The 25,629-nt window shown below is 41.4% G+C and overlaps 1 protein-coding gene across 1 annotated transcript in view; it reads left to right on the top strand.

Annotated features, from left to right (window-relative positions):
* Positions 1 to 450: 450 nt before the first annotated feature.
* The window catches only part of LOC115172789 (leukocyte tyrosine kinase receptor-like), a 97,431-nt gene continuing 72,252 nt past the window's right edge, over positions 451 to 25,629 (top strand). The window contains exons 1-2 of the mRNA XM_029730539.1: positions 451 to 721; positions 24,061 to 24,150. Of these exons, the coding sequence (XP_029586399.1) occupies positions 667 to 721; positions 24,061 to 24,150 (145 nt within the window). The 5' untranslated portion in view covers positions 451 to 666. The remainder of the gene's footprint in view (positions 722 to 24,060; positions 24,151 to 25,629) is intronic.

Here is a 25,629-nt window from a genome sequence, read left to right as displayed (position 1 = left end):
TTCTGTTTCTGGGGTATACCCACACAATTCCAAACCGGAGAAGCTGCTTGTAAAATACTTAATTACATTTTTTGGAAGGAAAAGTTTTTCACTCATATTGTAATTAATTATTGGTCATATTTCATACAAATCTGAAAATATTGGAAGGTTACGATTTCTTAACGCAAACAGTACACCATGGCGTGACCATACCAACCGCCACATACAAGCCCTCTGCAAGGCAGTGTACAGTATGGCGCAATAGCTGCTCGGTAAAAAAAGAGCAGCAGGCGTTAGGACCAAGTTTCTGACTAGGCAGAGGTAGTAACCCAGAGAGAGAGAGAGAGAGAGAGAGAGAAAGAGAGAGAGAGAGAGAGAGAGAGAGAGAGAGAGAGAGAGAGAGAGAGAGAGAGAGAGAGAGAGAGAGAGTTTGAGTCTGTCGCGAGTTCAGACCCAATCGCTGCGGCATCAGCATCAGCATCAGCATCAGCATCAGCATCAGCATCAGAATGTTTTATTAGACTACTGCAAGCGGGAGAAGAAACTGCACTTGCAAAGAGGCTACGCGTCCTTGGGACTTGGTGATCTCGAAAACGTGTTTTTAGTTTAGCATTTGTTTACATGAATAAATAAAGTGGCAAAAGTGCAAAATAGAGAACTCTTTCCAGGATCCTTCCAAAAAGAGCCATGGATTATATAGGAAGACACATTTTTATTAATATTGCGCTCAGTGTTTTGATCGGTAAGTAACCTACTAGCTAGTCATTCATTGATAATCTGCCTGGCTATATTTGGGCACTTGTATTAAATCAATTTCAGTAATATTTTTTTCATCGCTTTAGTTTGGTGTAGTAGTACTTAACTGAGTCAACTTTATTCGAAGTTTCAACATCAGTTCCCCTCACGGTCATGAGATTCGTCTACTCCTATGATAGGCATATACATCAATTAACTTTATTGGGCAATTGTTACACATTCCCGAACGAATTTCATTAAGGTAAACATCATTTTAGAGTTATTTAAGGTTCTATCAAATCTGTATAACTGAAGTGTTACAGATTGCGCGCTAGAAATGTAAAGGTGATTTCCGATTGATCTGACATATGCAGCGTTTACGGTGAATGCAGCCTCCGCGGAAACATCGCCTTTACATTTAAATGATGCTGTAACGCTGAATTTCCGAGACACGGATTGAATTGCTCCCTTAGAGTCATTTTCAACTGAGTTGCTTCTAGAACATCGCTATTTGACATACAACGTGATTCTTGAACGTTTGAAACGCTGCATGTTTGGAACGGTGCTGGATTATATCAAAACACGATATCCAAATGGATAGATGTCCATGTTGTCAATATGTAGCCTGTGCCTCATACTTTTTTCCTACAGTAGGATATGTCCTTGATTTACTTGTATAACCTTCTAAACTAGAAGCCTTTATTGGCCATACATTATACAAATCCTCTCAATCTCCACAATTAGTAATGTCTCAATCAGAGAGTTCCTGGTGATCCTGCTTGTACATGTCTGTTTTAACTGGAGCCTACATTTCTGCATATAGTGCTTCTTTAGAAAATGGGCACACTGTAAATTTACACACACAAACCCACTGTCTTATGAGGAATTATGACTGCACTACCACACACGTTGTGACTTATGATTTAGCATTAGCAACAAATCAGCGTTTTCTCAATTAGTTTTATGTAAATATGACATGAAAACACTCATGTAAGATTCATGAAGTTCAAATGTAAGTTTAATCAGAATAATTTAGTAAATGTTGTTTTCAGTTGGCAAAAAAATAAAGTACTTGCATAATTATCTCTCAACTTTTTAAGAAGAAAAATTATAAATTATATTTTTAAAAAGTGTCCAAATTATAGTAGGTGGTTTTGCTCTGTTTTATAGTGGCTTATTTCTTTATAGTTTTATGAAATCGTTATTGCTATATATTGTGGCAGAATTTTCCCTAGATGAGGATCATTGAAGTATTTCACATCAAATCAAAATAAATTGTATTTGTCACATGCGCCGAATACAACAGGTGTAGACCTTACAGGGAAATGCTTACTTACAAGCCCTTAACTAACAATGCTTTAAGAAGTTGTAAGAAAAAATATAAAGTACTAAGTGTTAAGTAAAAAATAGATAAGTAGAAAATAGAAAATAAAAGTATAAAAAAATTAAACAGCAGCAGTAAAATAACAATAGTGAGACTATATACAGGGGGTACCGGTACAGAGTCAATGGGCGGGGGCACCGGTTAGTCGAGGTAATTGAGGTAATATGTACATGTAGGTAGTGTTAAAGTGACTATGCATAGATTATAAACATAGAGTAAGCAGCGTATAAAGAGGGGTCTGGGTAGCCCTTTGGTTAGATGTTCAGGAGTTTTAAGGCTTGGGGGTAGAAGCTGTTTAGAAGCCTCTTGGACCGAGACTTGGTGCTCCGGTACCTCTTGCCATGCAGAAGCAGAGAGAACAGTCTATGACTAGGGTGGCTGGAGTCTTTGACAATTTTTCGGGCCTTCCTCTGACACCGCCTGGTATAGAGGTCCTGGATGGCAGGAAGCTTTGCCCCAGTAATGTACTGGGCCGTATGCACTACCCTCTGTTGTTCCTTGCGGTCGGAGGCTGAGCAGTTGCCATACCAGGCAGTGATGCAACTAGTCAGGATGCTCTTGATGGTGCAGCTGTAGAACCTTTTGAGGATCTGAGGACCCATGCCAAATCTTTTCAGTCTCCTGAGGTTGAATAGGTTTTATTGGGGTATGTACGCACGGTCACTATTCCAGTCTGTGCTAGCAAAACAGTCCTGTAGCGTAGCATCCTTGTCATTTGACCACTTCCGTATTGAGCAAGTCGCTGGTACTTCCTGCTTTAGTTTTTGCTTGTGATTGTATTACTGCTGATGATATCTGGAAATGTGCATGTACTCCCTGGCCCATCTACTGTTGCTAGACCAAATTCTGACATGCTCTGATGTCTGCTTCACTGATTTCTGCTCTCGTAAAAGCCTGGGTTTTCTGCACATTAACACTAGAAGCTTGTTACCTAAAATGTATAAATTGAAAGTGTGGGTTCACAGCTCCAATCCAGATGTGTTGGTCATTACTGGGACGTGGTTAAGAAATAGTGTTTTGAACAATGATGTTAACCTTTCTGGTTATAACCTTTTTCGGCAAGACAGATCTTCCAAAGGTGGTGGAGTGCCAATCTTTACCAAGGAACACCTTCAGTGCTCGGTTGTCTCCACCAAGTCTTTCCCCGAACAATTTATTTGCTGGTTTTAAGCATTACAATTTCAAATAGCTCTTTGTTGAATATTGCTGGGTGTTATCATCCACCATCAACTACAGTATCCGTGGGGTTACGTTGCACTTCCTAAGGCTTCCATTGGCTGTCTAAAGCCTTCAGAAAATGGTTTGAGCATTCTCCTGTCACTCGGCAGATAATAGGAGCTCAGTTCCTGAGTGGACTGCCTGGCAACAAAGGGATTGGATATGCGCGGTCAAGCGATGCGCGGTCACGCGATGCGCAGTTCCTTCTTTTTCTTCTTGAATGAATATGCTATTGTCTGGTTGGAATATTATCGCAATTTTACGTTAAAAATACCATAAAGATTGATTTTAAACAGCGTTTGACATGCTTCTAAGTACGGTAATGGAACATTTTGACTTTTCGTCTCTGGTTCCACTCTCGCGCGTTATGCCTTTGGATAAGTGATCTGTACGCATAAACAAAACAGAGGTATTTGTACATAAATATGGATTATTTGGAACAAAAACAAAATTTCTTGTGGAAGTAGCAGTCCTGGGAGTGCATTCTGACGAAGATCAGCAAAGGTAAGAGAATATTTCTAATACTAATTCTGAGTATAGGTTGCCCCGAACTTGGCGGGTGTCTGTATAGCTCTCTGTGATGGCTGAGCTATGTACTCAGAATATTGAAAAATGTGCTTTCTCCGTAAAGCTATTTTAAAACCTGACAAAGCGGTTGCATCCAGGAGTAGTCTATCTATAATTCTTTAAATAATTGTTATATATTTTATCAATGTTTATGATGAGTATTTTTGTAAATTGATGTGCACATTCACCGGAGGGTTTGGTGGGAATACATTTTCTGATCAACACGCTCCAATGTAAAATGCTGTTTTTGGATATAAATATGAACTTTATCGAACAAAACATACATGTATTGTGTAGCATAATGTCCTAGGAGTGTCATCTGATGAAGATCGTCAAAGGTTAGTGCTTCATTTAGCTGTGTTTTGGGTTTTATTGACACATGTCCTTGCTTGGAAAATGGCAGTGTGGTTATATTTGTCTATGTACTCTCCTAACATAATCTAATGTTTTGCTTTAGCTGTAAAGCCTTTTTGAAATCGGACAATGTGGTTACATCAAGGAGAAGTGTATCTTTAAAATGGTGTAAAATAGTTGTATGTTTGAGAAAGTTGAATTATGACATTTTGTTGTTTTTTAATTTGCCGCCCTGATATTTCACTGGCTGTGTCCCGCAGGTGGGACGCTAGAGTCCCACGTAGCCCATAGAAGTTAATCACCACTTCATTAAGTCAGGATTCCTATTTGACTCAACCATGCCTCCTTGCCCGTCCAACATTTCCTCATCTCCCACCCCTTCTAATGCAAATAGCCCTGATGCTCCTCCCTCTTTTCCCCCTGCCCCGCTACAAAGTTTCTCCCTGCAGGCGGTCACTGAGTCCGAGGTGCTAAAGGAGCTCCTTAAATTTGACCCCAAAAAAACATCTGGGTCAGAAGGTTTAGACCGTTTCTTCTTTAAGGTTGCTGCCCCTATCATTGCCAAGCCTATCTCTGACCTTTTAAACCTGTCTTTCCTCTCTGGGGAGGTTCCCATTTCTTGGATGGCAGCCACAGTGCATCATTTATTTAAAGGGGGAGATCAAGCTGATCTTAACTGTTATTGGCCAATTTCTATTTTGCCATGTTTATCAAAAGTGTTGGAAAAACTTGGCAATAATTAACTTACTGGTTTTCTTGATGCCTGTTGTATTCTCTCTGGTATGCAATCTGGTTTCTGCTCAGGTCACTGCAACCTTAACCATTTCACACGCACCAACACTCAGAGTCTGAGGATGAAAGTCAGGAATCAGATTCTGACAGTGAGGAGCTGCCCCCCAAACTTGTAGTCATTGAGAACCCTGAATCTGAGGACTCCTTGTCCACTGATGAAGTCCAAGGTCCCTTTGAAGATGCTGGTGGTGATAGAGGCAGACCGACAGTGGATGAAGTACAGGAGTTCTGTGGTAGCTGGAAGGCCGCCAGCCATTTCACCCCTCCTGGCCCTGCTGTTTGCTTTGAAGAGTCCCAGTCTGGAGCGCAATGCCCCTTGCCATTTTCATCTGAGGCAGAATGCTTCAAGTTGTTTCTGACAGGTGGAGCTGGTGGGAGACATAGTAGACGAGACAATCACAATAACTTGGAGCTACAGGAGAAGAGAGAGCCAGGAGTGAGGGGGAAACTCGCTAAATGGGTGACAGCCACAATTAGTGAAATGTATACCTTCCTGGTGACAGTCCTTCTCATGGGGATAGTAAAGAAGAACTCCCTAAGAGAATACTGGAGCACAGATCCTATGTTTGCAACTCCCTTCTTTGCCACCCTCTCTTCCCAAGACCACTTCCTAGTTCTGCTGCGATGCCTGTATTTTGTCAACAATGCTACTCCCATCCTAAATGACCCGTTATACAAAGTAAGAAATGTTCTTACCAGCCTGACATCAGCATTTGGTCGGGTCTTTGTGCCATACAAGGTCCTATGCAGTGATGAGTCACTGATGTTATGGAAATGTAGGCTGGCGTTCCGTCAATATATTCCCTCCAAAAGGCACAGGTGTGAGGTCAAGTTCTTTGTCATGTGCGACGTGAAGACAGGGATTTGTCCAGGACATTATAGTTTACACAGGGTCCACCACTGACATTCAACATTATGAGGGGCTTGGGGTGTCCGGGTCCGTGGTGATGACCATGCTGGCTCCTCATCTCAGCAAGGGACACACTTTGTATGTGGACAATTGTTACAGCAGTCCCACACTCTTCCAGCATCTGCTCTCCAACAGCACAGGGGCCTGTGGCACAGTCAGGTCGAACAGGAAGGGGATGCCGGCATTCGGATGCAGGAAGATGCAGAGAGGGGAGGTGGAGTTCAAGGAGAACGGTCAACAGCTGGCAGTAAAGTGGCATGACAAACGAGACGTCCATGTCCTCTCCACTGTCTGTCCATACAGCAACCATGTCGGCCACAGGGAAGGTGGACCACCTGACGGGAGAGAGAAAAATCAGACCAGACTTTGTGCTTGACTATAACCTCAAAATGGGGGCACTGGATAAGGCGGACATGATGAACAGCTTTGTGGAATGCACTCGGAAAACGACCAAGTGGTATAAGAAGATATTTTTCCATCTGATTGACACTGCTGCCCTCAATGGCAACATAGTTCACCGCCAACTAACAGGTGAGATGATTACTGAACAAGGTATTTTTTGTAATTGGACGTGCAGTTCACATACAGAAACTATTATAACGTAATAAGGCACTTACTTTGATAGAAACACAGACTGGATTTGAACCAGGGTGTCTGTAGTGACACCTCTAGCCCTGAGAGTCTGTGCCTTAGACCGCTGCGCCACTTGGGAGTCATAAGGGCAGGGTAGCTTCAAAATACAACACAAGCTAATACTTCTCTGACGCAATTAGCATTGTTATACAGCGCTAATAGAAAAATTTAGCTAGCTACATAAACACGATTGAATATAACACCATAAAGGTTATGAAATGAATAACGTTACCTCGCGTGTCCACGGTTATAAGGAATATACACTTATATATTATGCTCTATACATACAGTGAGACAGTAGAAACGACATACAGAAACTATTATAACGCAATAAGGCACTTACTTTGATAGAAACACACACATTTCCAAAGTTATTATTAGTAATGAACACAACAATGACTGCGATGCAGGCAACAGACAGAAAATGTGAACACGTGTGTGCAGATCCTGTTCTGACGGGAGATGTGCAAATGTCTGCAGACTTGAACTGTACAAACAACTGGGAAGTGCTTGGGGAATTTTGTCCGGGTCAGAAATGTCCAAAAGATGTATTGTCCGCAAAAGTAAAAAGGACTACTTTTATGTGAATGAATGATAAGGCGGAACACACCTCAATTCAAACTGTTCTTAGAAAATACAAGTTGTTAGAAAATCATTTGAAATTGACAAGTTGAAAACAGCCTATAAATAAAAACAGGCTGCGTGCCTTGGTTTGAGGGCAGCACGGATTAAATGTACTGTTGCCTAACAATCACATTCTGGAATGGAGAGAACATTCTAACATCACGTGCATCAAAAACTCATGCTGGGGCGACCGTTATAGATATTTGGAACTCATGTATGAAAAGGTTAACCTCTTAGAGCGGAGATCCCGTTACCAGGATCAAATTCGACAACATTCGGTGAAATCAGGAGCGCGCCAAATTCAAAATACAAAATTGTAATATTAAAGTAATATTAAACATTCATGAAAATACAAGTGTCTTACATCGTTTAAAAGCTTAACTTCTTGTTAATCCAGCCGCTTTGTCAGATTTCAAAAAGGCTTTACGGCAAAAGCATACCTTGCAGGACAGCGCCCCGCATAGAAAAGCATTACAAACATTTTCCAACCAAGCAGAGGCTTCACGAAAGTCAGAAATAGCGCTAATATAAATCACTTACCTATGAAGATCTTACTCTTTTTGCAATCCCAAGGGTCCCAGCTACATAACAAATTGTCCTTTTGTTCGATAAAGTCCTTCTTTATATCCATAATATGTCATTTTAGTTGGCGCGCTTCATTCAGTAATCCACCGGTTTCCCTCGTTCAAAATGCATACAAATGAATCCCAAAGGTTACCAATAGACTTCGTCCAAACAAGTCAAACAATGTTTGTAATCCTTCCTCAGGTACCCAAATATGTAAATAAATGATACAATTTAAGACGGAGAATAGTATGTTCATTACCGGAGATAAATAATGAAGTGCGCGCCCACCACAACACTACAGCCAAAATGGGAGCCACTTAGAAAAACTACAAATTCTAGCTCATTTTTCAAAAACAAGCCTGAAACTCTTTCTGAAGACTGGTGACATCTACTGGAAGCCCTAGGAACTGCAATCTGGAAGGTTTTCCTTTGATATACCATTAGACAGCCATTATAATGAGTGGTGAGCTAAAAAAAAAATCCTGGGTGGATTCTCCTCAGGTTTTCACCTGCTATATCAGTTCTGTTATACTCACAGACATTATTTTAACAGTTTTGGAAACAGTGTTTTCAGAGTGTTTTCTATCCAATACTACCAATTATATGCATATCCTAGCTTCTGGGCCTGAGTAACAGGCAGTTTACTTTGGGCACGTCAGCCATCCGAAATACCGAATCCTGCCACCTGCCCACAAGAAGTTAAAGGTCCTAAATGATTTCACCATTGCCCTTGATTCTACTGTAAAATGGCGCCGGAAGAAATGGCAGCAGTTTTACGGGCACCCAACCAATTGTGCTATTATGTGTTTTTTTCTCTCGAGTTATTGGTAACTTATTTTGTACATAATGTTTCTGCAACCGTATCTTATGGCAAAAAAGAGCTTCTGGATATCAGGACAGCGATCACTCACCTCGGATTAGACAAAGATTTTTTCTTCAACAAGCAAGACGCACAGGACATTCTCCAAACACTCGACATGGCCAACATCCCTGTTATTTGCAAGAGGAAGCTACACAGGTACAGAGGACAAAGAGCCGGATGCCTGGTCAGGACCCGGAAAAGACGTGTGGGAAAGCTGCCATTACCGCCAATACTACTCGCCAACGTGCAATCATTGGACAATAAACTATATGAAGTACGATCACGAATATCCTACCAATGGGACATCAAAAACTGTAATATCCTGTGTTTCATGGAATCGTGGCTGAATGACGACATGGATATTCAGCTAGTGGGATATCTAGATCACCTGTACTCCACACACAGAGACGCGTACAAAGCTCTCCCTCGCCCTCCATTTGGTAGATCCGACCACAACTCTATCCTCCTGATTCCTGCTTACAAGCAAAAATTAAAGCTGGAAGCACCAGTGACTCGGTCTATAAAAAAGTGGTCAGATGAAGCAAATGCTAAACTACAGGACTGTTTTGCTATCACAGACTGCAACATGTTCCGGGATTCTTTTGATGGCATTGAGGAGTACACCACATCAATCACTAGCTTTATCAATAAGGGCATCGAGGACGTCAGCCTCACAGTGACTGTACGTACCCCAACCAGAAGCCATGGATTACAGGCAACATTCGCACTGAGCTAAAGGGTAGAGCTGCCGCTTTCAAGGTGCGGGACTCTAACACGGAAGCTTACAAGAAATCCTGCTATGCCCTCAGACGAACCATCAAACAGGCAAAGCGTCAATACATGGCTAAGATTGAATCATACTACACCGGCTCCGACGCTCGTCTTATGTGGCAGGGCTTGCAAACTATTACAGACTACAAAGGGAAGCACAGCCGCGAGCTGCCCAGTGACACGAGCCTACCATACGAGCTAAATCACTTCTATGCTCGCTTTGAGGCAAGCAAAACTGAGGCATGCATGAGAGCATCAGCTGTTCCGGACGACTGTGTGATCACGCTCTCCGTAGCCGACGTGAGTAAGACCTTTTTAAACAGGTCAACATACACAAGGCTGCGGGGCCAGACGGATAACCAGAACGTGTGCTCCGGGCATGTGCTGACCAACTGTCTTCACTGACATTTTCAACATGTCCCTGATTGAGTCTGTAATACCAACATGTTTCAAGCAGACCACCATAGTCCCTGTGCCCAAGAACACAAAGGCAACCTTCCTAAATGACTACAGGCCTGTAGCACTCATGTCCGTAGCCATGAAGTGCTTTGAAAGGTTGGTAATGGCTCACATCAACACCATTATCCCAGAAACCCTAGACCCACTCCAATTTGCATACCGCCCAAACAGATCCACAGATGATGCAATCTCTATTGCACTCCACACTGCCCTTTCCCACCTGGACAAAAGGAACGCTTATGTGAGAATGCTATTCATTGACTACAGCTCAGCGTTCAACACCATAGTACCCTCAAAGCTCATCACTAAGCTAAGGATCCTGGGACTAAACACCTCCCTCTGCAACTGGATCTTGGACTTCCTGACCGGCCGCCCCCAGGTGGTGAGGGTAGGTAGCAACACATCTGCCACGCTGATCCTCAACACTGGAGCTCCCAAGGGGTGTGTGCTCAGTCCCCTCCTGTACTCCCTGTTCACCCACGACTGCATGGCCAGGCACGACTCCAACACCATCATTAAGTTTGCAAACGACACAACAGTGGTAGGCCTGATCACCGACAACGACGAGACAGCCTATAGGGAGGAGGTCAGAGATCTGGCCGGGTGGTGCCAGAAAAACAACCTATCCCTCAACGTAACCAAGACTAAGGAGATGATTGTGGACTACAGGAAAAGGAGGACCGAGCACGCCCCCATTCTCATCGATGGGGCTGTAGTGGAGCAGGTTGGGAGCTTCAAGTTCCATGGTGTCCACATCAACAACAAACTAGAATGGGCCAAACACACCAAGACAGTCGTGAAGAGGGCACGACAAAGCCTATTCCCCCTCAGGAAACTAAAAAGATTTGGCACGGGTCCTGAGAGCCTCAAAAGGTTCTACAGCTGCAACATCGAGAGCATCCTGACTGGTTGCATCACTGCCTAGTACGGCAATTGCTCGGCCTCTGACCGCAAGGCACTACAGAGGGTAATGTGTACGGCCCAGTACATCACTGGGGCTAAGCTGCCTGCCATCCAGGACCTCTACACCAGGCGGTGTCAGAGGAAGGCCCGAGAAATTGTCAAAGACCCCAGCCACCCCAGTCATAGACTGTTCTCTCTACTACCGCATGGCAAGCGACACCGTAGTGCCAAGTCTAGGACAAAAAGGCTTCTCAACATTTTTTACCCCCAAGCCATAAGACTCCTGAACAGGTAATGAAATGGCTTCCCGGACTATTTGCATTGTGTGCCCCCCCAACCCCTCTTTTTACGCTGCTGCTACTTTCTGTTTATCATATATGCATAGTCACTTTAACTGTACATTCATGTACATACTACCTCAATTGGGCTGACCAACCAGTGCTCCCGCACATTGGCTACCCGGGCTATCTGCATTGTGTCCCGCCACCCACCACCCGCCAACCCCTCTTTTACGCTACTGCTACTCTCTGTTCATCACATATGCAGTCACTTTAACCATATTTACATGTACATACTACCTCAATCAGCCTGACTAACCGGTGTCTGTATGTAGCCTCGCTACTTTTATAGCCTCGCTACTGTATATAGCCTGTCTTTTTACTGTTGTTTTATTTCTTTACCTTTCTATTGTTCACCTAATACCTTTTTTGCACTATTGGTTAGAGCCTGTATGTAAGCATTTCACTGTAAGGTCTACACCTGTTGAATTCGGCGCTTGTGACAAATAAACTTTGATTTGATTTGTTTAAGCAATGTTGTGCTGCTATTTTTATTTACTTGGCCAAAGCTTTTGATGCGGTAGACCATTCCATTCTTGTAGGCCGGCTAATGAGTATTGGTGTCTCTGATGGGTCTTTGGCACCTTCAAAACACCTCCAAAACAAAGGTCATGTGGTTTGGTAAGAAGAATGCCCCTCTCCACACCGGTGTGATTACTACCTCTGAGGGTTTAGAGCTTGAGGTAGTCACCTCATACAAGTACTTGGGAGTATGGCTAGACGGTACACTGTCCTTCTCTCAGCACATATCAAAGCTGCAGGCTAAGGTTAAATCTCGACTTGGTTTCCTCTATCGTAATCGCGCCTATTTCACCCCAGCCGCCAAACTAACCCTGATTCAGATGACCATCCTACTTATGCTAGATTAATTTATATATCGGCAGGTAAGGGTGCTCTCGAGCAGCTAGAGGTTCTTTACCATTAGGCCATCAGATTTGCCACCAATGCTCTTTATAGGACACATCAATGCACTCTATACTCCTCTGTAAACGGGTGATCTCTGTATACACGTCGCAAGACCCACTGGATTATGCTTATTTATAAACCCTCTTTGGCCTCACTCCCCTCTACCTGAGATATCTACTGCAGCCCCCATCCTCCACATACAACACCCATTCTGCCAGTCACATTCTGTTAAAGGTCCCCAAAACACACACATCCCTGGGTCGCTCCTCTTTTTAGTTCGCTGCAGCTAGCGACTGGAACGAGCTGCAAAAAACACTCAAACTCAATCATGAACACCAGCGTGATGTATTCTTGTCTCTACCTTCTTGCCCTTTGTGCTGTTGTCTGTGCCCAATAATGTTGGTACCATGTTTTGTGCTGCTACCATGTTGTGTCGCTGCCATGTTGTGTTGCTATCATGTTGTTGTCATGTTGTGTTGCTATCATGTTGTTGTCATGTTGTGTTGCTACCATGCTGTGTTGTCATGTGTTGCTGCCATGCTATGTTGTTGTGTTAGGTCTCTCTTTTTGTAGTGTTGTGGTGTCTCTCTTGTCGTGATGTGTTTTTTGTCCTATATTATTATTATTATTTTTATTTTATCCCAGCCCCCGTCCCCGTAGGAGCCCTTTTGCCTTTTGGTAGGCCATCATTGTAAATAAGAATTTGTTCTAAACTGACTTGCCTAGTTAAATAAATAAATATTATTAATAAACATGGGGCAAGGCAAAGAACTCACAAATGAAAAGAGATAAATGATTGTTGACTTTCATTAATCAGCCAATGAGACAAAAAAACTATGAAAAACCAACTATGCCACTTACCACTATTAGGGCAACAAATAAGAAGTTTAAAACCACTGCAACAGAGGTAAACTTGCCTGGTAGAGGACAGGTGTATTTTGTCCCCACGCACAGCAAGGAAGATCATTCGAGAGGCAAAGAGTGCAAGGGCCACAGTTGAAGAAATGACAGAACTTGGTCACATCTTGGGGTCACTAAGTCTCCAAATCTACAGTTAGAGGCGACCTCCATGCCAATAGGCTATTTGGAAGGGTTGCCATAAAAAAGCATTTATTGAGGTCAACCAACAAATGTAAATGACTGGAGTTTGCTAAATGGCATTGGCACTTGGATTGGAACCAGGTGCTATGGTCAGATGAGAAGAAAATAGAGGTCTTTGGCCACACACAGCAGTGGTGGGTTTGGCCTTGTAAGAAAGATGCATATGCAGAAAATAACCTCATACCTACTGTAAAATATTGTGGTAGATCTTTAGTGTTCTGGGGCTGTTTTTCTTCCACTAGTCCTGGGGCCCTTGTTAAAGTCAACGGCATCATGAACTACCAAGTTTCAGGACATTTTAGCCAAAAATATGGTTGCCTCTGCCAGGTGGATGAAACTTGGCCGCAAGTTGATCTTCCAAGACAATGACCACAAGCGCAATTCAAAATCTACAAAGAAATGGTTAATTGACCAAAAATCTATATTTTGCGATGGTCATCTCAGTCTCCGTACATGAACCCCATTGAAAACCTGTGGTTTGAATTGAAGAGGGCAGTCCATAAGTGCAGACTGAAGGATCTCAAGGATCTGGAAAGATTCTGTATGGAGTAATGGTCTAAGACCCCTACCAATGTGTTCTCCAATATCATAAAACATTATAGAAAAAGGCTGTGTTGTTATCCTCGCAAGGGGAGGGTGCAGAAAGTATTACATTATAGCTTAGTATTTGTATTATTTATTTGATACATAATTTTTTGCTCATGTTCATCAAGGGTGCCAATAATTTTGGATGTGGCTGTACTTTACTCCTTAGCCTCAGAGAGCAGAGATCTGGTTTGTGTTCAAGGTCAAACACAACTGCTTTTGTCACTAATGTCTCAGGGTCAGATGATATTGTCAAGGTATTATACGGATGTTGAAGCTGTATTTTACAGTCACTATGGACGGACGCACAATGTATCAGAAAATTCACTATGCTATTTTTTAACAAAAATAATAATAACTATTTCTAGAGTGCTTTTCAATAACAAATGATCAAAATCAAATCAGATAAATAAAAGCACTACAAAGATACAGATACCAAAAAATTGAGAAGTTAAAGAAAATACCTAAATAAAATCACACATTAAAATCAGTTTTTATAAAGAGGCACTCTCATCCTCCCGGTTGTTGCAGCGTCACTACAGCCTGGGGTTCGATCCCATAACCGGGAGTCCCATAGGGCGGTGCACAATTGGCCCAGCATCGTCCGGGCTAGAGGAGGGTTTGGCTGGGGGGACTTTACTTTACTCATCACGCTCTAGTGATTCCTTGTGGCGGGCGAGGCACCTGCAAGCTGACCGCAGTCGTCAGTTGAACTGTGTTTCTTGCAACACATTGGTATGGCAGGCTTCCGGGTTAAGCGAGCGAGTGTTAAGAAGTGCGGCTTGGCACTTGAATCGACCTTCGCCTCTCCCGAGCCCATCTGGGAGTTGCAGTGATGAGACAAGGTTGTATTTGAATCGCAATTGGGGAGAAAAGGGAAGTACATTTTTTTAAATAAAAAGTAGGCACTTATTCTAAAATCCTGATCTCCGTTAGCAAGGGAACCCAATGTCCAGAAGTTACTTCTATTTTAAGCTCATGGGAGTGTTATTCCTCCATGTTTTCTTCAAATGGTGATAAAGTATACCCCTGTGGTTAAATGTGTTTGACAGTAGTGGGTTTGATCAGCACCAAGCTCATTTGTCAGGATAAATTGTCCAGGTCATATCACCACAAAAAATTTCTTTGTGAATAAAGAATAATCATGATTCCTTTTGGCAGGTCTTGTTAGATTCATCAAAGCATGTGTTGTTGACAGTAGTCATTGGTTAAACTATTTATACTACTTGGACCTTCAGCTAATAGGAAAAGGCTATAAAAGGTAATAACACTGATGCTCAGAACATTTTGATATGATTCTGGGATCTTTATGTAGACTGTCTTGAGAGTAAATTGACTATCTTGAGAGTTGTTTGTTGTGCTGCTTTCAGTTTCCAGTCTTATTCAGTTCCAGTTGTTAATAGTCAGTAAAGAACTTTATAGCTTTGTTTATTTTCTAATGACCTATAAAAGATGGTAATGAGTGAGTTGTACAGGCATTTAATGGTGCATTGGAAGAACAGCACCATGGTCTAGGCCTTTTAGCTCCAGTAAATTGCCCATGCACTGTCAAAGCTCTATTATTAGTGTATCCCTCTGGACATCCCCTCTCAGTGGGCACAGGACCATTCTTTCTTGACATCCTGCAGAGCTTCTAACACCAACATGTGTGATATGTGTAGCCTTTTCTGGATGAATAGACAGTGGATGACTCAAACAGTATAAACCCAGCAAACAGAGGATGTCCTGACGACGTTAGGCAACCATTCTGCGATGTCCCGTGGAGGTCTTAACTACTCATTATTGTTTGCAGTGTAAACTAGTGTCAGTTGGGAATTATGCAGACCACTGATTCTAGTTGATGTCTCTCTATAATTAATCATACCTCAGGATTTGGATATGGTTTTCATTAAAACAAGATTGGAAATAAATGGCTCCCTTCCAAAGATCTTTTCTGTGAATGACTTAATTTTCTTGCAGATGAGATCAAATATTATACATTTTGGGCACTCTTTTGGTCAGAATACAGTTTGGAAATACCTGAAATAGCTCAGTATTGCTTTATTACCGAGCGTGTTGAGAGCATCAAGTTTCTTGGTCTTCAAATCTCTAAAATGGTCCACACAGGCGCACAGTCATGAAGAAGGCACTACAACACCTCTTTCCTCTCAGGAGGGTTGAAAAGGTTTGGCAGGGGCCCTCAAATCCTCAAAAAGTGATATAGTTGTACCATTGAGAGCATCTTGACTGGCTGCATCACTGCTTGATATGGAAATAGCACTGCCCTCGATCGCATGGCGCTAAAGATGGTGGTGCGGACAGCCCAGTGTATCACTGTGGCCGAGCTCCCTGCCATCCAGGACCTCTATATCAGGCGGTATGAAAGGAAGGTCTGGAAAATCACTAAATACTCCAACCACCTAAGCCATAGACTCTTCTCTCTGCTTACGCATGGCAAGCAGTACCGGTGCATTAAGTCTGACACCAACAGGCTCCCAAACAGCTTCTATCCCCAAGCCATAAGACTGCTAAATAGCTAACAAAATGGCTACACAGACTATTTGAGTTGACCATTTTATTTATACAATTTTTTTTACAAGTCTCTACACGCACTCACAGGGCCCTACACACTCATGCACACTGACACTCCAACACACACACAAACGCTCACTTAATTTGGTCACACACATAATATGAAGATATATTTATACTGAATCTACACACACACACACACACACCCACTCACATACAATCATCATATATGCTGCTGCTATTCTGTTTATCATATATCCTGATGCTTAGTCACCTTACCCCTATACATATCTACAGTGCCGTCAGAAAGTTTTCATACCCCTTGACTTATTCCACATTTTGTTGCATTACAGCCGGAATTCAAAACAGATTCATATATTTTTTACACACCCATTTACACACAACATCCCATAATCACAAAGTGAAAACATGTTTTGGAAATGTTTGCTAACTTATAAAAAATTCAATACAGAAATATTTGAATTAGGTAAGTGTTTACAGCCCTGAGTCAATGCTTTGTATAAAATCACCTTTTGCAGCGTGCGTCTTTCCAGGTAAGTCTAAGAGTTTTCCACACCAGATTGTGCAACAATAGTCTGTTATTCTTTTCACAATTCTTCAAGCTCTGTCAAATTGTTTGTTGATCATTGCTAGACAACTATTTTCAGGTCTTGCCATAAATGTTCAAGTACGTTTAAGCCAAAACCCCCCTGGTCTTTGTAGTTGAGTCTGTGTTTGAAATTCACTGCTCGACTGCGCGACCTTACATATAACTGTATGTTCGGGGTACAGACATGAGGAAGTCATTAAACACTATTATTGCACACAGATTGAGTCCATGCAACTTATTATGTGACTTGTAAAGCATATCTTTATTCATGAACTCATTTAGGCTTGCTATCAGAATGGGGTTGAAGACTCAAGACATTTCAGCTTTTCATTTTTAATTAATGAGTAAACATTTTGAAAAACGTATTTCCACCTAGACATTATGGTGTATTATGTGTAGGCATAGTGATAAAAAAATCGAATCCATTTTAAATTCAGACTGTAACACAACAAAATGTGGAAAAAGTAAAGTGGTGTGAATACTTTCTGAAGGCACTGTACCTATATCACTCCAGTATCTCTTCACATTGTAAATATGGTACTGGAACTGACTGAGCCTGTAAATAGAATACTTACTTATATTCTTGTGCTCTTCTTATTTCTTATTTTTATTTCTCGTTTGTTTTTGTTCTACCTTGTGCTATTTTTAGTACTACATTGATATTGATTACGGCATTGTTGGGTTTGGAGCTTGCAAGAAAGGCATTTCACTGTACTTGTGCACGTGACATTACAACTTGAAACTTGAAACTAACCCAGTATGTACTGTTACCCTTGGAAGAAAAATGGACTTTGAAAATATAATGTGGAAAACACTCCAGTGTGAGAACTGTGGGCTACAGTTTTCCCTGAAAATCTTTCAAGTCCATTTTGTATGGCAATTTAAATGTTTTTCTGTAGGTGTTTCTTCTGTTTATCAGACGTCGTCAGAGCATGGAAGGTGTGAGGTGAAATTTAAGTCATGCAATCAATTAAAATCACTCAATCGTACCCAAAAGGCTCTTATCAAGAGTAAACATTCCACATTGTTACCAAGTGTGGGGTTTTTGTAGTATGTGCCTGGTACACCAGGAATAACCTTTGAAGTTTGACTAGATGTGCAGCACGGCAGGGGGGTTATGAACCCAGGTTTATGTGATGGAGCTGAAATACTGTCCAAATCAAATTTTGTCCGTAAACACACCAGCCAGCTGGTCTGCGCATGCTCTGTGGACACGGCTAGGGATGCCGCCTGGGCCAGCAGCCTTGCGAGGGTTAACACGTTTAAATGTTTTACTCACATCGGCCACGGAGAAGGGGAGCCCACAGTCTTTGGTAGCGGGCCGTGTCAGTGGCACTGTATTGTCCTAAAAGTGCGCAAAGAAGTTGTTTAATTTGTTTGGAAGCAAGACGTCGATGTCTCCGACGGGGCTGGTTTTCTTTTTGTAATCCATGATTGTCTGTAGACCATGCCACATACTCGCGTTTGAGCCGTTGAATTGCGACTCCTCTTTGTCTCTACACTGACGCTTTGCTTGTTTGATTGCCTTACGGAGGGAATAACTACACTGTTTGTATTCGGTCATGTTTCCAGTTGCCTTGCCATGATTAAATGTGGTGGTACATGCTTTCAATTTTGTGCAAAAGCTGCCATCAATCCACGGTTTCTGGTTAGGGAAGGTTTTAATTGTCACAGTGGGTACAACATCTCCTATACACTTCCTTATAAACTCGCTCAACGAGTCAGCGTATACGTCATATCCCAGTCTACGTGATCGAAGCAATCTTGAAGCGTGGAATCCGATTGGTCAGACCAGCATTGGATAGACCTAAGCACAGGCGTTTCCTGTTTTAGTTTCTGCCTATAGAAGGGGACCAACAAGATGGAGTCATGGTCAGATTTGCCAAAAGGAAGGCGGGGGAGGGCCTTGTATGCATCGCAGAAGTTAGAGTAGCAGTGGTTGAGTGTGTTACTCGCTCGTGTACTGCAATCGATATGCTGATAGAATTTAGGTAGCCTTGTTCTCAGATTAGCTTTGTTAAAATCTCCAGCTACAATAAATGCAGCCTCAGGATACATGGTTTCCAATTTGCATAAAGTCCAGTGAAGTTCCTTGATGGACGTCTTGGTATCCGCTTGCTGGGGGATATACATGGCTGTGACGATAACCAAGGAGAGTTCTCTTGGGAGGTAATATGGTCGGCATTTGATTGTGAGGAATTCTAGGTCAGGTGAACAAAAGGACTTGAGTTCTCGTATGTTGTTACAATTACACCATGAGTCGTTAATCATGAAACATACACACCCGCCCTTCTTCTTACCAGAGAGATGTTTTTTCCTGTCGGCGCGATGCACTGAAAATCCCGTTGGCTGTACGGACTCCGACAGCATGTCCCCAGCTAACCATGTACCATCTTTGGTTATGGGATTAAAAAAAGAAGACACCTGTATCATGTCAGATATAGAGTTGAAATGTATTCAATTTTGAGTTTGCATCCCAATATTACACTTTATATACATTACAGAAGACTGAAATATAGCAAAACCATTTGACATAGAAATATCTGAATTTACAGTCAAACAATTCCTTACGCTTTGCCATATTTGGTAGCCAGTAGCTAGCCAACAAGCCAACACACCCAAAGTAAACATACATTTATGAGTTTTAGTGTTTTCTTCAGCATGTTTTTGAACCCACAATTGCTTTATTCTGAAGCCAAGGGCTTTTCTATAGCTTTTGAATCCCAAGCGGTCTCTGTGAAAAGGGCATATAAACTGAGAAAATATATTGGTGTTTTCAGTGAAACTGCAGCATCTTACTCTAAATACTGTATTTACAGTCTGACCTCACTTAGCGAACTGCTTTTAATAACAACATTTCTCAAGCATGGCCAATGTGACCTTGTCTCTTATGTTTTTATTGGGCATCTGGCAACATACAGACTGTCCATTGTCATGTGAGCTTTTCATACAATACTAGTATTGTCTTATTTTAATTGTCTCTTTTGTCCAGTGTTGTTGAGTTATGCCGACCCACTGTGAAACCCCCTGTCCCTGTTAGTGTGTATTGATCCTAACTGGACCGTGGGGGTGTGTCACATGATTGTTCCATTAACCCCCAGGGCTCTGATTGTTGGCCTTGTGTCCTGTTTCCGGCCCTCCACTCCATAGAGCTAAAACTGTCATGTCCAGTTTATTTTTGTGTGAATGTGTTGTAGTCACAATTTGGTGATGGTTGTTTCTAATTCGGCTTGCTTTCTATAATTAATCTGTTTATTCACATTTGATCTATTTCAACCCTTTCTGCTGAGTTCCTGTTTGGGGAGTCAGAGATGTAAAGCCTGTCGGTAGCCTGGAGCCTTCCCCTACAAAACAACCATTCTCCGTAATGGTTGAGTCAGAGGGATCAGGAAACATGAGTAGGGCTTTATAGAGGTCTTTGTGTTAAAGCAAGGACCTTGGAAGTCGTCAGCCACTCAGCCTTGTTAAAATGCTCCAAGCCAGAAGGTGGCAGTAACTAGCTGTAATAATGTTGCTATTTTATAGAAATCTCTTGTTAATACTAGCCAGATGGCCACAGCTAGATAACTACCTATCAAGATGATGAAGAAACAGTTTAATTCACTCTCCATAATCCCATATGACAAATGTGTCTTCCACACTAAAGCAACTTTTTACTCCTGAACTTATTTAGGCTTGCCATAACCTAGGGTTTGAATACTTACTGACTCAAGACATTTCAGCTTTTCTTTTTTAATTTATTTGTTATATTAAAAAAAAAACATAATTCCACTTTGACATTATGGGGTATTGTGTGTAGGCGTAGTGATAAAAAAAAAGCTACATTTAATCCAGTTTAAATTCAGGCTATAACACAACAAAATGTGGAAAGATTCCAGTGGTGTAAATACTTTCTGAAGGCAATGTATTTTACATTTCATATGGTATGTATTAGTTTGTGAATGTCCATCATCCATTTCGTATGATATGTTCCGAGTTAAAATTCGTATGATAGGTTACGAACTTGCAAAACGTACGATTTGTTATGAATTTGCAAAACAAATGATGTGTTAACAATTCCAATTTTCTGTGGCTAACGTTCGCTAGTTATGGTTAACTAGGCTAGGGGTTAGGGTTTGAGGTTAAGGTTAGGTGTTAGGTTAAATGGTTAAGGTTAGGGGAAGGGTTAGCTAAAAGTGTTATGGATATGGTTAGGGGAAGGGTTATCTAACATGCAAAGTAGTTAAAAAGCTGCTAATTAGTTCAAATGCTTAAGTTGTCCGTGACGGGATTCGAACATGCAGCCTTTGGATTGTTATACCTTTGCTTTATACGCGTGACCGACCACCCTCCTTACGTTTTGACTTAACCTTTTACTACAGTACGCTAAATCAGGGTCACACAGACTGCTTCTTAGTAGTCTTAAACAAGTCTACTTGGAAACAAAATAATTTTAAAAAAAGAAGACACCTGCACCATGTCAGATATATAGTTGAAATGTATTCAATTTTGACTTTGCATCCCAATATTAGACTTTATATACAGTGCCAGAGAGGTTGGGTTAACAAGTAACTTAATAAGTTGCATGGACTCTCTCTGTGTGCAATAATAGTGTTTAACAGGATTTTTGAATGATGACCTCATCTCTGTACCTCACACATACAATTATCTGTAAGGTCCGTCAGTTGAGTAGTGAATTTCAACCACAGATTCAACCACAAAGACCAGGGAGGTTTTCCAATGCCTCGCAAAGAAGGGCACCTATTGGTATCACACATTTTTAAAAAGCAGACATTGAATATCCCTTTGAGTATGGTGAAGTTATTAATTACACTTTGGATGGTGTATCAATACACTTAGTCACGACAAAGATACAGGAATCCTTCCTAACCTAGTTGCTGGGGAGGAATGAAACTGCTCAGGGATTTCACTATGAGGCCAATGGTGACTTTAAAACAGTTACAGATTGTAATGGCTGTGATAGGATAGAACTGATGATTGATCAACAACATTGTAGTTACTCCACAATACTAACCTAATTGACAGAGTGAAAAGAAGGAAGCGTGTACAGAATAAGAATATTCCAAAACATGCATGTTTGCAACAAGGCACTAAAGTAATACTGTAAAGAAAATGTATCAAAGCAATTAACATTTTCTCCTGAATACAGAGTGTTATGTTTGGGTCAAATCCAATACAACACATTTCTGAGTACCACTCAAGTGGTGGCTGCTTCATGTTATGGGTATGCTTGTAATCGTTAAGAACTGGGGAGTTTTTCAGAATAAAAAAGACACAGAATGGTGCTAAGCACAGGCAAAATCCTATAGGAAAACCTGTTTCAGTCTGCTTTCCATCAGATACTGGAAGATGAATTCACCTTTCAGCAGGAAAATAACCTAAAACACAAGAGCAAATCTACACTGGAGTTGCTTACCAAGAAGACAGGGAATGTTCCTGAGTGGCCGAGCTACAGTTTTGACTTAAATCTGCTTGAAAATCTATGGCAAGACTTCAAAATGGCTGTCTAGCCATGATCAACAACCAATTTGACAGAGATTGATAAATAATAATGTTCAAATGTTGTACAATCCAGGTGTGCAAAGCTCTTAGAAGCTTTGCATTATAGGGTATGGTGTGTAGATGGGTGAGAAAAAAACATATATTTAATCCATTCTTTATTCAGGCTAACAAAATGAGGAATAAGTCAAGGGGTATGAATACTTTCTGAAGGCACTGTATCATACTAAATGGAGTGTCCCAGATTTACGTACAGGTTTCCCACTGTGATAAATACCAATCAGCAGTGAGATTCTATATGTGTTTCATGCTTTAGAATCCCTAAGCCTCTGTTAAATAGAGCACTCACACTTGCAATATTGCCTGCTGTTTGGTCTTGTTTATGGCTCTTCTGTGAATACTTTATTTATATATATTTTATTGTTAACACATTCTGAAAGCTGCCTTAAGATGCCAGATTACGTTGGATGCCTCCTGTGGTATAAAATAAACAGGCAGTGAAATATGATTTCCAGAATTTGTTTATCCAAGTGGTTTATTTTAAATGTAAAACTCACTGACCAGGATTACAGCATGATCCCCTCCACCCTCATTTAACTGAGTAAGTGTGGACAAGTTGTAGCTAAAGGGTTTACTTAAAATAATTCAGTTCAGCTGATGCTATTGAAATGTAAGGACAGATTCAGGGAGGAGGCATTCCTAACTACTACGAATAAGAGAAAGATCTTAATGTCCCATCTTCTATAAATGATCTAAAGGTTTTATTGCCAAGTCTAAAAGACAGGCCCAGCCTTTTGTGTTTGTTCTGTGTTGTTAATTTATGTCAACAAGAGGACTTAATATGCTGTATGTCAATCCAGAGAGAAGGTTATGAGCTGTTATGTTATGGTTACCTTGTATGGAACTTATTGTCCCGGTTTTTCATGAAAACTAATTTGGGATATTCAATAAATGGGTACCATGAAAATAACTTGTATTTAAAGGCCTCGCCAGGGAACATTGAGTAAGGGAAAGGGGGATACCTAGTCAGTTGTACAACTGAGTGCCTTCATCTGAAATGTGTCTTCCACATTTAACCCAACCCCTCTGAATCAGAGTCGCGGTGGGCTGCCTAAATCAACATTCACAGCACCTGGGGAACAGTGGATTAACTGCCTTGCTCAGGGGAAGATCAACAGACTTTTACTTTGTCAGCTCAGAGATTCAATCCAGCAACCTTTCGGTTACTGGCCCAACACTCTAACCACTAGGCTACCTGCCGCCCCTACACATTAACCACTAGGTTACCTGCCGCCCCTACACTCTAACCACTAGGCTACCTGCAGCCCCTACACTCTAACCACTAGGCTACCTGCCGCCCCTACACTCTAACCACTAGGCTACCTGCCGCCCCTACACTCTAACCACTAGGCTACCTGCCGCCCCTACACTCTAACCACTAGGCTACCTGCCGTAAGCCAACTATACTTAAGTTTGATGGATCTGTTTGTCATTATATTATTTTGCGTCAGTGGCGTCTTCAGTAATCTACTTGTCTTGATTGAACTGGCTGTTCATGCAGCTGTGTTGATCTACAGGCCCCAGGGTAGGCAATATCTCTCATTTGAACTTTAAAATGGAAGGACAGCCTGATGTCCCACTGTCTAATAGTCCTCTGCTGTCAACCATGTTGTGTGGAAACACTAGGGACACACAGTCAATAAAAACAATCATGTAACCACTTGTCTCTCTCTTTCGCTCTCTCGCTTTCAGTTGGCAGCTCCAGTCATGCTCTACTGGACAAGTCCCTGGAGGAGAGCTTCATGTTTCCCCATCACTTGAGTCCTGACGACAAGAGCCAAAGTAAGAATCATCCACACCAAGCTGTTTGTCATTTGGAGACCTGGGGAAGAAGCATGATTTACTTATTAAATCAATCACATAGAGCTCTCTCCCATATCGTTAGTATGAAATATTCAGTGTCTACAGATCTTAATTTAATCACCCTTTTGTTGCTGATCATTTTCCTGCACAGAAGGAGATGCAAACTTGTAGTGTATTTGAGTTTTAGAAATGCTTGCAAAGTTTGTAATTTCCACTTTGAAATTGTGTCAAACCCTACAAAAATAGCCATGAATTATAATCCACGTAATAATTCACATTTCCTGTTCGTGCAGGATTATTTTCCTGCTGTAGAAAACTGGCTCAAATTAAGTTCCTACATCTGTATGGAACCCAACCTGTTTAGTTTCATTAATAATAATGTGTGTCAGGGACAATGGGGTTCCGGTTTCTGTTACTATTAAATGTGTTGCCTTATAGGGCTGCTGTTTCTCTTATGTGTGGTCTGCAGAGAGTGAATCAATGTAATTTAAACTATAGAAAGCACTAATCAAATAGTGTTTGTCATAGCTGTTACAACATTGTAATGTGTTCAAAGCTCACGTTGGCAGTCGTGTTTGTTCTAAATGAGACTTTGAGCATTAAATGAAGACCCTGATGAAATTGAGCTTCACACAAAAATCCTCATCTGCGTGTTTTATGTACGACCAAAACATGTCTTACATTTTTCACTTAACCACTTACATTCTAGTATTTCTGTGTCCCAGAGGAAAGAGATGTGGTTGTCTTATTAGTGGTTTCACTCCTTCAGGACACATCACATGACTCCCTCCACATTCACTTGGGTTAGATTAGGATTGTTAGATTCAACATGCCAATTATGGAGCCCTTAAAAATTTATATTTTCCTTTTCCAGACTGGCATTCCCTGGTCTTCTCTGTTTATATTGGAGTTGTTTTTATGTTTGATCATTCACAAATCACTAGTTGGTGCTACAGTATGCTTCATCAGACACCAAGGAATGTGCTTAGTCTGCACTATAAAGCAATTTTGAATTGTTTTGTCTGTGTCTTGTTGGAGACATGCCTCATATCTTGCACTGTACTTTGGGAAAGTTAAAGCGCTAATGGAATCAGTCTGAAACAGCTCAGAACACTAAGCAGGGTTTCTAAGGTCATTTTAATCGAGCTTGGTTGATGAGAAGAAAGTGTATTAAATGTACTGACATGAGTCATTTGTACGTGAGTGTCACGTCCTGACCAGTAAAAGGGGTTATTTGTCATTGTAGTTTGGTCAGGGCGTGGCAGGGGGTGTTTGTTTTGTGTGTTTTGGTGTTTTTGGTTTAGGTTCTATGTTTTCTATGTTTATATCTAGTTTTCTATTTCTATGTTGGGTTTTTGGCAATGACCTCCAATTAGAGGCAGCTGGTTGTTGTTGTCTCTAATTGGAGGCCATATTTAGTTGTGTTGGTTTCACTTGTGTTTTGTGGGTGGTTATTTT

Source organism: Salmo trutta, chromosome 33 (assembly GCF_901001165.1).
Source record: "Salmo trutta chromosome 33, fSalTru1.1, whole genome shotgun sequence".
NCBI classification, from domain to species: Eukaryota; Metazoa; Chordata; class Actinopteri; order Salmoniformes; family Salmonidae; genus Salmo; species Salmo trutta.
This window is presented reverse-complemented; position numbering and strand designations above follow the sequence as displayed.